Here is a 12,709-nt window from a genome sequence, read left to right as displayed (position 1 = left end):
GGCCCCCACAGTGGCCGTGCCTCTGGCACAGAGTCTGGCCCTGTGGCTCAGAAGGGTAGGGAAAGGAAGAGGATGGCAGTGGTAATAGGACGTCCATGATATCCTGAAGTGGGAAGAACAGCCAGAGGTTGTGGTACATATTGGTACCAATGACATAGGTAGGAAAAGGGAGGAGGTCCTGAAAACAGACTACAGGGAATTAGGAAGGAAGTTGAGAAGCAGGACCACAAAAATAGTAATCTTGGGATTACTACCTGTGCCATGTGACAGTGAATATAGGAATAGAGTGAGGTGGGTGGCTGAAGGATTGGAGCAGGGGGCAGGGATTCAGATTCAGAGGTCACTGGGACCTCTTTTGGGGCAGGTGTGACCTGTGCAAAAAGGAGGGTTGCATTTGAATCCCAGGAGGACCAATATCCTGGCCGGGCGGTTTGCAAAGGCTTTTGGGGAGAGTTTAAACTAGAATTGCTGAGGGGTGGGAACTGAACTGAAGAGATGGAAGAAGAGGTGGTTGGCTCACAAATAGAGAAAGCTTGGAGTTAGTGCAAGAGGGAGGATAGGCAGGTGATAGAAAAGGTACGCGCTCAGTCTGATGGTTTGAGATGCATCTATTTTAATGCGAGGAGTATTGTGAACAAAGCGGATGAGCTTAGAGCGTGGATCAGTACTTGGAGCTATGATGCCTGGATGGATCAGGGGCAGGAACAGTTAATTCGAGTGCCAGGCTTTAGATGTTTCAGGAAGGACAGGGAGGGAGGCAAAAGAGTTGGGGGCATGGCATTGTTGATCAGAGATAGTGTCACGGCTGCAGAAAAGGAGGAAGTCATGGAGGGGTTGTCTACGGAGTCTCTGTGGGTGGAAGTTAGGAACAGGAAGGGGTCAATAACTCTACTGGGTGTTTTTATAGACTACCCAATAATAACAGGGACATTGAGGAGCAGATAGGGAGACAGATTCTGGAAAGATGTAATAATAACAGGGTTGTTGTGGTGGGAGATTTTAATTTCCCAAATATCGATTGACATCTCCCTAGAACAAGGGGTTTAGATGGGGTGGAGTTTGTTAGGTGTGTTCAGGAAGGTTTCTTGACCCAATATAGAGATATGCCTACAAAAGGAGAGGCTGCACTTGATCTGGTATTGGGAATGAATCTGGTCAGGTGTCAGATCTCTCAGTGGGAGAGCATTCTGGAGATAGTTGATCACAATTCTATCTCCTTTACCATAGCATTGGAGAGGGATAGGAACAGACATGTTAGAAAAGCGTTTAATTGGAGTAAGGGGAAATATGAGGCTATCAGGCAGGAACTTCGAAGCATAAATTGGGAACAGGTGTTCTCAGGGAAACGTACGGAAGAAATGTGGCAAATGTTAGGGGGATATTTGTGTGGAGTTCTGCATATACATTCCAATTAGACAGGGAAAGGATGGTAGGGTACAGGAACAGTGTTGTACAAAGGCTGTTGTAAATCTAGTCAAGAAGAAAAGAAAAGCTCACAAAAGGTTCAAAAAACTAGGTAATGATCGAGATCTAGAAGATTATAAGGTGAGCAGGAAGGAGCTTTAGGATGAAATTAGGAGAGCCAGAAGGGGCCATGAGAAGGCCTTGGCAGACAGGATTAAGGAAAACCCAAGGCATTCTACAAGTATGTAAAGAACAAGAGGATAAGATGTGAGAGAATAGGACCAATCAAGTGTGAGAGTAGAAAAGTCTGTATGGAACCGGAGGAGATGGCAGAGGTACTTAATGAATACTTTGCTTCAGTATCCACTATGCAAAAGAATCTTGGCGATTGTAGGGATGACTTAGAGCGGACTGAAAAGCTTGAGCATGTAAATATTAAGAAAGAGGATGTGCTGGAGCTTTTGGAAAGCATCAAGTTGGATAAGTCACCGGGACCTGACGAGATGTACCCCAGGATACTGTGGGAAGAGAGGGAGGAGATTGCTGAGCCTCTGGTGATGATCTTTGCATCATCAATGAAGAGGGGAGAGGTTCCAGAGGATTGGAGGGTTGTGGATGTTGTTCCATTATTCAAGAAGGGGAGTAGGGATAGTCCAGGAAATTATATACCAGTGAGCCTTACTTCAGTGGTTGGTAAGTTGTTGGAGAAGATCCTGAGAGGCAGGATTTATAAACATTTGGAGAGGCATAATATGATTGGGAATAGTCAGCATGGCTTTGTCAAAGGCAGATCGTGCCTTATGAGTCTGATTGAATTTTTTGAGGATGTAACTAAACACACTGATGAAGGTAAAGCAGTAGATGTAGTGGATATGGATTTCAGCAAGACATTTGATAAGATACCCCATGCAAGGCTTATTGAGAAAGTAAGGGGACATTGCTTTGTGGATCCAGAACTGGCTTGCCCACAGAAGGTTTTAGTTGGGTCATATTCTGCATGGAGGTCAGTGACCAGTGGTGTGCCTCAGGGATCTGTTCTGGGACCCCTACTCTTTGTGATTTTTATAAATGACCAGGATGAGGAAGTGGAGGGATGGGTTAGTAAATTTGCTGATGACACAAAGATTGATGGCGTTGTAGATACTGTGGAGGGCTGTCAGAGGTTACAGTGGGACATTGATAGAATGTAAAACTGGGCTGAGAAGTGGCAGATGGAGTTCAACCCAGATAAATGTGAAGTGGTTTATTTTAGGTCAAATATGATGGTAGAATGTAGTATTAATGGTAAGGCTTTTGGCAGTGTGGAGGATCAGAGGGATCTAGGGATCCGAGTCTATAGGTCTCTCAAAGCTGCTACGCAGGTTGACTCTGTGGTTAAGAAGGCATACAGTGTATTGGCCTTCATCAATCATGGGATTGAGTTTAGGAGCTGGGAGGTAATGTTGCAGCTATATAGGACCCTGGTCAGACCTCACTTGGAGTACTGTGCTCAGTTCTGGTCACCTCACTACAGGAAGGACGAGGAAACCATAGAAAGGGTGCAGAGGAGAGTTACAAGGATGTTGCCTGGATTGGGGACCATGCCTTATGAGAATAGGTTGAGTGATCTCGGCCTTTTCTCCTTGGAGCGACATAGGATGAGAGGTGATCTGATAGGGGTGTATAAGGTGATGAGAGGCATTGATCATGTGGATAGTCAGAGGCTTTTTCCCGGGCTGAAATGGCTAGCACAAAAGGGAACAGTTTTAAGGTGCTTGGAAGTAGGTACAGAGGAGATGTGAGGGGTTAGTTTTTTTTTCTTTTCAAATCTTTTTATTGTTATATTATACAAAAGAATAACAAGTACATTGAAGTAACAACACTTACAATGTCTCAAAAAAGACATTATCTTAAAGATTGAAAAAAAATTTTGTGATAACAAAAAAAAACCTACTAAGCAGAAAAGTGAGAAAAAAAAAGAACCCATTAGGTGTACAACCCCGGAGTCATGCGTCATACAAAAAGCTTCTAAAAATAAACATCAAACCGCCAGCAAGAAAAGAAAATATACTCAAAAATTTACAATTAGATCGTGGAAAAATTCTATCAATTAGCTCATGAGCCCCATCCTTTCTCAAAATGAAATAAAGGTTCAAAGGTTCGACTTCTAATTTTCTCCAAACTAAGACATAGCATCACTTAAGAGAACCATTGTGACGAAGTGGGAGCTGATCCATCCTTCCACTTCAACAAAATGGCCCTCCTAGCTATCAATGTAACAAATGCAATAACATGTTGGTCAGACACAGAAATACCATGAATATTTTGAGGAATTATTCCAAGAAGCACAGTTAATTTATTAGGTTATAGATTAATTTTAAGTGCTTTAGAGATTGTTGAAAAAACCAGCTTCCAGCACTGTTCCAATATAGAATAAGATCAAAACATATGTGTCAGTGTAGCTATCTCAGTTTTACATCTATCACAATGACTATCAACATTAGTAAAGATTTTAGAAAGCTCTCCTTCGTCAAATGATAACGATGTACAATTTTAAATTGAATCAATGAGTGGCTAGCACAAATTGAAGAAGAGTTAACTAACTTCAAAATCCGCATCAAATCCTCCGTCATAAAAATCAAATTAAGTTCCTTTTCCCAATCCTGTTTAATCTTAGATAAAGGACGCTTATCCCATCGTAATAATAAATTATAAATTCTTCCAATAGAACCCTTGATCGAAGGATTCATACTCATATTAGTATCTAACAGGTCAGCCTCCAATATGTAAGGAAAATTACTTAAATATTTTTGTAAAAAATGTCTAACTTGAAGGTATTGCAGAAAGTGTGAGGCTATTCTGGACTGGGTTTTGAGCAATGAGGAAGGGTTAATTAGCGATCTTGTCGTGAGAGGCCCCTTGGGTAAGAGTGACCATAATATGGTGGAATTCTTCATTAATATGGAGAGTGACATAGTTAATTCAGAAACAAAGGTTCTGAACTTAAAGAGGGGTAACTTTGAAGTTATGAGACGTGAATTAGCTAAGATAGACTGGCAAATGACACTTAAAGGATTGACGGTGGATATGCAATTGCAAGCATTTATAGGTTGCATGGATGAACTACAACAATTGTTCATCCCAGTTTGGCAAAAGAATAAATCAAGGAAGGTAGTGCACCCGTGGCTGACAAGAGAAATTAGGGATAGTATCAATTCCAAAGAAGAAGCATACAAATTAGCCAGAGAAAGTGGCTCACCTGAGGACTGGGAGAAATTCAGAGTTCAGCAGAGGAGGACAAAGGGCTTAATTAGGAAGGGAAAAAAAGATTATGAGAGAAAACTGGCAGAGAACATAAAAACGGACTGTAAAAGCTTTTATAGATATGTAAAAAGGAAAAGACTGGTAAAGACAAATGTAGGTCCCCTGCGGACAGAAACAGGTGAATTGATTATGGGGAGCAAGGACATGGCAGACCAATTGAATAATTACTTTGGTTCTGTCTTCACTAAGGAGGACATAAATAATCTTCCAGAAATAGTAAGGGACAGAGGGTCCAGTGAGATGGAGGAACTGAGTGAAATACATGTTAGTAGGGAAGTGGTGTTAGGTAAATTCAAGGGATTGAAGGCAGATAGATCCCCAGGGCCAGATGGTCTGCATCCTAGAGTGCTTAAGGAAGTAGCCCAAGAAATAGTGGATGCATTAGTGATAATTTTTCAAAACTCTTTAGATTCTGGACTAGTTCCTGAGGATTGGAGGGTGGCTAATGTAACCCCACTTTTTAAAAAAGGAGGGAGAGAGAAACCGGGGAATTATAGGCCGGTTAGCCTAACATCGGTGGTGGGGAAACTGCTGGAGTCAGTTATCAAGGATATGATAACAGCACATTTGGAAAGCGGTGAAATGATCGGACAAAGTCAGCATGGATTTGTGAAAGGAAAATCATGTCTGACGAATCTCATAGAATTTTTTGAGGATGTAACTAGTAGAGTGGATAGGGGAGAACCAGTGGATGTGGTATATTTGGATTTTCAAAAGGCTTTTGACAAGGTCCCACACAGGAGATTAGTGTGCAAACTTAAAGCACACGGTATTGGGGGTAAGGTATTGGTGTGGGTGGAGAATTGGTTAGCAGACAGGAAGCAAAGAGTGGGAATAAACGGGACCTTTTCAGAATGGCAGGCGGTAACTAGTGGGGTACCGCAAGGCTCAGTGCTGGGACCCCAGTTGTTTACAATATATATTAATGACTTGGATGAGGGAATTAAATGCAGCATCTCCAAATTTGCGGATGACACGAAGCTGGGTGGCAGTGTTAACAGTGAGGAGGATGCTAAGAGGATGCAGGGTGACTTGGATAGGTTGGGTGAGTGGGCAAACTCATGGCAGATGCAATTTAATGTGGATAAATGTGAAGTTATCCACTTTGGTGGCAAAAATAGGAAAACAGATTATTATCTGAATGGTGGCCGATTAGGAAAAGGGGAGGTGCAACGAGACCTGGGTGTCATTATACACCAGTCATTGAAAGTGGGCATGCAGGTACAGCAGGCGGTGAAAAAGGCGAATGGTATGCTGGCATTTATAGCGAGAGGATTCGAGTACAGGAGCAGGGAGGTACTACTGCAGTTGTACAAGGCCTTGGTGAGACCACACCTGGAGTATTGTGTGCAGTTTTGGTCCCCTAATCTGAGGAAAGACATCTTTGCCATAGAGGGAGTACAAAGAAGGTTCACCAGATTGATTCCTGGGATGGCAGGTCTTTCATATGAAGAAAGACTGGATGAACTGGGCTTGTACTCATTGGAATTTAGAAGATTGAGGGGGGATCTGATTGAAACGTATAAGATCCTAAAGGGATTGGACAGGCTAGATGCAGGAAGATTGTTCCCGATGTTGGGGAGGTCCAGAACGAGGGGTCACAGTTTGAGGATAGAGGGGAAGCCTTTTAGCACCGAGATTAGGAAAAAGTTCTTCACACAGAGAGTGGTGAATCTGTGGAATTCTCTGCCACAGCAAACTGTTGAGGCCAGTTCATTGGCTATGTTTAAGAGGGAGTTAGATATGGCCCTTGTGGCTACAGGGGTCAGGGGGTATGGAGGGAAGGCTGGGGCGGGGTTCTGAGTTGGATGATCAGCCATGATCATAATAAATGGCGGTGCAGGCTCGAAGGGCCGAATGGCCTACTCCTGCACCTATTTTCTATGTTTCTATGTTTCTATGAAAGAGAATATTTATCAATTAATTGTTCAAAAGACACCAATCTATCTTCTTTAAATAAATCTAAAAAAAACACCTTTATTGTTCTGAAGTAAAAAAATTGGATCACTCAAAGAAGGCTGAAAAAAGTAATTTCGATAAATTAAACTACAAAGTTTAAATTTTTTAAGATTAAAAAAATTGCGGAACTGGAGCCAAATTTGTAAAGAATACTTAATCACAGGATATATGTTTAAATTAACAACTTTACCTAATTGCATAGGTAAAGCAGCTCCCGATAATGAAGTTAAATAAAACTGTTTTACAACTTTCAGTTCCAGGTCTACCCAAATTGGCCAATCACTCTTATCAACCCAGTATTACCAAAAAGCCATGTATCGCACATTAATACCCAATAATACATTCTTTGATTAGGCAAAGCAAGACCTCCATCCTTTTTCAATTTTTGTAAGTGACATTTACTAATTCTCGGTCTTTTATTATTCCAAATAAAAGATAAAATAATAGAATCAATCCAATCAAAAATCTTCCTAGTCAAAAAAACAGGAATATTCTGAAATAAATATAAAAATTTTGGTAAAATCATCATTTTAACTATATGAATACGACCAACAAGTGAAAATGTAAGTGGACTCCATCTACTAAATAAATACTTCATAGAGTCTACGAAAGGAACAAAGTTGGCTTTATGAAGATCCTTATATTTTTTAGTAATTATAATACCTAAATATCTAAAAGAATCTGTGACTTTAAAGGGAGTATTATCATTAATAGAGACAGAATCATTTAAAGGAAACAATTCACTTTTACTAAAATTTATTTTATATCCTGAAAAACCTTCAAATTCATTAAATAATTTTAGCAAGGCAGGAATAGGTTCGTCAGGGTTAGATATATAAACCAATAAATCACCAGCGTAAAGAGATCTTATACATGGTCTCATTCACAAAGATCGCATGGATATTTTTAACCTCACGAAGAGCAGTAGCAAGGGGTTCTAATATTAAATTAAACAACAAAGGACTTAATGGACAGCCTTGCCTTGTCCCCCGTGAAAGCTGAAAAAAAGAAGACCTACAATTGTTAGTGACAACAGTAGCAATAGGGGCTTTATATATCATTTTAATCTAATTATTAAAATTAGCACCAAAGCCAAATTTCTCTAAAACATTGAATAAATATTTCCATTCGACACGATCAAATGCTTTTTCAGCATCCAAAGATACAACACATTGTGGAGTTTTAGAAGAGGATGAATATATAATGTTAAATAGTCTCTGAACATTTGAAAAAGAATAGCGACCCTTTATAAAGCCCATTTGATCTTTACAAATAATTTTACCCAAAATATTCTCCAACCGATTGGCCATTATCTTTGACAAAATCTTAGCGTCGACATTCAGTAATGAAATAGGTCTATATGAAGCACAGTCAGTGGGATCTTTATCTTTTTTAAGAATTAAAGAAATAGAAGCCTCATAAAAAGTAGCGGGTAAGTCACCTTTCACAAAAGAATCCTTAAACATTTCCAACGTATACGGAGAAAGCAACTTTCCAAATTTTTTATAAAATTCTACAGGATAGTCATGAAGTCCCAGGGACTTACCAGATTGCATTGAAAAAATAGCCTTATGAATTTCAGCTTCAGTGATTTGAGCTTCGAGTTTTTTGATCTTCAGCTGAGATCTTAGGAAAAACAATCTTTCGTAAAAAAGCATTCATTTCAGAGGAATCTAATGGACACTGAGATTTATAAAGATCTGCATAAAAATCTTGAAAAATCTTATTAATTTCTTCATATTTCTGAGCCAAGGTACCATCTTTCCTATGAATTTTCATGATTTGCCTTTTGGCTGCGGCCATTTTTAAGGGGTAAGTTTTTCTACACAGAGAGTGATGAGTGTGTGGAATGGGCTGCCAGCGATGCTGGTGGAGACAGATATGATAGGGTTTAGAGACTCCTGGACAGGTACATGGAGCTTAGAAAAATGGAAGGCTATGGGTAACCCTGGGTAATTTCTAAGGTAAGGACATGTTCAACACAGCTTTGTGGGCCAAAGGGCCTGTATTGTGCTGTAGGTTTTCTGTATAGGATCGAAATAAGCTGCAGAGAGTTGTAAACTCAGTCAACTCTATCATGGGCTCTAGCCTCCAGAGTATCCAGGACATCTTCAAGGAGCGATGCCTCAAAAAGGCAGCATCCATCATTAAGGACCCCAACACCCAGGTCATGCCCTCTTCTCATTGCTACCATCAGGAAGGAGGTACATGAGCCTGAAGACACACATTCAGTGATTCAGGAACAGCTTCTTCCCCTCTGCCATCCGATTTCTGAATGGACATCGAACCCATGAACACTACCTCACTACTTTTTAATTTCTATTTTTGCACTATTTGACACATATACAAAGCCTACAAAAAGTATTCACTCCCTTGGAAGTTTTCATGTTTTATTGTTTTAAAACATTGAATCACAGTGGATTTAATTTGGCTTTTGTTTTTGACATGATCAGTAGAAAAAGAGTTTCATGTGAAAGTGAAAACAGATCTCTCCAAAATAGTCTAAATTAGTTACAAATATAAAACACAAAATAACTGATTGCATAAATATTCACCCCCTTCAAGTCATTCTTTAGTAGATGCACATTTGGCAGCAATTACAGCCTTGAGTCTGTGTGGAGAGATCTCTATCAGCTTTGCACATCTAGACACTAAAATTTTTTGCCATTCTTTTTTTATGAAACTGCTCAAGCTCTATCAGATTGCATGGGGATCGTGAGTGAACAGCCCTTTTCAAGTCCAGCCACAAATTTTCATTGAATTGAGGTCTGGACTCTGACTTGCCCACTCCAGGACAGTATCTTTGTTGTTTTTAAGCCATTCATGTGTAGCTTTGGCTTTATGCTTGGGGTTATTGTCTTGCTGGAAAACAAATCTTCTCCCAGGTCACAGTTCTCTTGCAGAATGCATGAAGTTTTCCTGCAGGATTTCCCTGTATTTTGCTGCATTCTTTTTACCCTCTACCTTCACAAGCCTTCCAGGGCCTGCTGCAGTGAAGCATCCCCACAGTATGATGCAGCCACCACCATGCTTCACGGTAGGGATGGTGTGTTTTTGATGATATGCAGTGTTTGGCTTACACCAAACATAGTGTTTAGTCTGATGGCCAAAAAGCTCAATTTTGGTTTCATCAGACCATAGAACCTTCTTCCAGCTGACTTCAGAGTCTCCCACATGTCTTCTGCCAAACTCTAGCTGAGATTTAATGTGAGTTTTTTTCAAGAGGCTTTCTCTTTTCCACTCTCCCATAAAGCTGTGACTGGTGAAGCACCCAGGCAACAGTTGTTGTATGCACAGTCTCTCCCATCTCAGCCACTGAAGCTTGTAACTCCTCCAGAGTTGTCATAGGTCTCTTGGTGGCCTCCCTCACTAGTCCCCTTCTTGCACAGTCACTCAGATTTTGAGGATAGCTTGCTCTAGGCAGATTTACAGCTTTACCATATTCTTTCCATTTCTTGATGATTGACTAACTGTACTGCAAGGGATATTCAGTGACTTGGAAATTTTCTTATATCTATCTCTTTTCAATAACCTTTTTGTGGAGTTGCTTGGATTGTTCTTGTCTTCATGGTGTAATTTTTGCCAGGATACTGACTCACCAGCAGTTGGACCTTCCAGCTACAGGTGAATTTTTATTACAATCAATTGTAACACATTAACTGCACACAGTGATCTCCATTTAACTAATTATGTGACCTCTTAAACCAATATTGGCTGCACCAGTGATGATTTGGTTTGTCATTTCAAATGGGAGTGAATACTTCTGCAATCAATTGTTTTGAATTTTATATTTGTAATTAATTTTGATCACTTTGTAGAAATCTGTTTTCACTTTGACATGAAGGAGCCTTTTTCTCAGGGGATCTCAGGGGATCAGATTAAATCCCCTGAGATTCAATGTTGTAAAACAAAAAAACATGAAAACTTCTGGGGGACGGTGGGTGTATGATGCTTTTTATAGGCACTGTATATACGCTGTAATTCACAGGCTTTTCCCCCTCCATTATCATGTATTACATTGAACTGCTGCTATAAACTTAACAAATTTCACAATATTTGCCAATGATATTACACCTGATTCTGACTCTGGAAGCAGATTGGTGTTGGTGGGGATTTTAGACAGGGATATGATTATGTAGAGAGTGGAGAGATATGGATGATGTGCAGGCAGATTAATTTAATCTAGTATCGTGCTTAGCACAGTCATCGGGGCCGAATGGCCTGTTCCTGTGTTGTACTGTTCCATGGTCTACAATCCTGTGCAAAAGTCTTGTGCACCCATATACAGCCAGGGCGCTGAAGACTTTTGTACAGTACTGTAGTAATTTTATTTATTGCACTTTGCTGCTGCGGCAAAAAAAATCAAACTTCATGACATATGTGAGTGATGATAAACCTGATTCTGATATGGGTCACTTTTGTGGACTGAGAGTGCGAAGGGGACAGGGAGAGGGGAATCATAATTGGGAAAAGGGGAAGGAGTGGGAAGCACCAGAGAGACATCCTGTAATGATCAATAAATCAATTGCTTGGAATCAAATGACCTTGCCTGGTGTCTCAGGGCTGGGTGTGTCTGAACCCACTTCACCCCCCCCCATCCCCATCCCTGGCTCTCCTTCTCTGCCACCTGTCCCACACCCCTCCCACTTGCGCTCCACCCTCACCATTCCCAATATCATTTGCTTCTGCCAGATTTACAAACTTGCTCTCTGCTCCACATTGACATACTACAGTACTGTGTAAAAGTCTTGTGTGTGTGTGTGTGTGTGTGTGTGTGTGCGCGCGCGCCTAAGACTTTTGCACAGTACTGTCTGCCAGAGTGGTGTGAGTTCAGTGGGTCAGGTAGCATCTGTCGAGGGAAGTAAACAGTTGATGTTTTGGTTCAAGTCCTTTCAGTTCGGTTAGTTGGTTCAGATGGTTGACGTGATGGTCGCCCTGCTGCCTCTCTTTATAGCTGAGAGCCTGGGTACACAGGCTCTCTGGGGATGCCGGGACTGAAATCCTGTGTTGACAGTGTCACCGATACTCCGCCTCCCGGGAGTGGGTTTGGGAAGAGCCGTGCATCTTGTCCTGGGGACTGACCCTCCACGCTTGTGGTTGTGACCCTCAGGTTTGTCGACAAGGTCGTGACCTTCTACTACCATGATGATGAGGAGGTGAAGGGTGACCCTGAGCTCCAGGCCTGGATTACAGACATCACCGAGGTCGGACTTCAAGACTTGAAGGATTCTGGTAAGTAAGCGTTCATAGGGGGAGGTGGTCTGAGCGAAGACGGCGGCTATTCAACCCTCCAAACCTGACTATCTCTGTGATATCGAAATCTCACCATAAAGGAGGCTGTTTGACCTAACTATTGGTGATAGTCCCTCATTAGAGCTGGATAAACCAACCCACAACCTCTCCCTTCTCCCACAAACCTACCAATGTATCCTTGGCAAACAAGTATAGGAACACCAATTCCTCTGAAAGGACAATCGAACAAAAAGTAGTGGATTCAGCCCAGTACATCACAGGTGAAGCCCTCCCCACCACTGTGCACATCTACATGAAATGTTGTCTTAGGAAAGCAGCATTCATTATCAAAGACCCTCACCGTACAGACATGCTCTCTTCTCGCTGCTGCCATCAAGTGGAAGGTACAAGAGCTTCAGGACTCTCACCACCAGGTTCATGAAGAGTTAGTACCCCTCAACCATCAGGCTCGAACAAAAGAGGATTACTACACTCATCTATTGAGATGTTCCCACAACCCACAACCCACAACCCACAACCCACAACCCCACAACCAATTTAAGGTCATATTCTCGTTATTTATTGCTATTTATTTATATTTGTGTTTGCAGTTTGCAGTTTGTTGTCTTCTGCACTCTGGTTGAACTTTCATTGATCCTGTTATAGTTCCTATTCTATAGATTCATTTTTATTTTTTATTATTTTTTTGAGAGACAGTGCGAAATAGGCCCTTTTGAGACTAATTAAGCTATTAACTGGTACGCCTTTGGAGAGTGGCAGGAAACTGGAGCACTGGGAAACCCACGGAGTC

General features: G+C 41.2%; 1 protein-coding gene across 1 annotated transcript in view; it reads left to right on the top strand.

Moving 5' to 3' along the window:
* The window catches only part of LOC134346952 (polyunsaturated fatty acid 5-lipoxygenase-like), a 59,528-nt gene that overhangs the window by 37,574 nt on the left and 9,245 nt on the right, over positions 1-12,709 (top strand). Inside the window, exon 11 of the mRNA XM_063048845.1 lies at positions 11,777-11,898. Coding sequence (XP_062904915.1) covers positions 11,777-11,898 — 122 coding nt within the window. The remainder of the gene's footprint in view (positions 1-11,776; positions 11,899-12,709) is intronic.

This window comes from Mobula hypostoma, chromosome 5 (assembly GCF_963921235.1).
Source record: "Mobula hypostoma chromosome 5, sMobHyp1.1, whole genome shotgun sequence".
NCBI classification, from domain to species: Eukaryota; Metazoa; Chordata; class Chondrichthyes; order Myliobatiformes; family Myliobatidae; genus Mobula; species Mobula hypostoma.
Note: the sequence above shows the minus strand (reverse complement) of the source record. Positions and strands in the feature narration are given on the sequence as shown.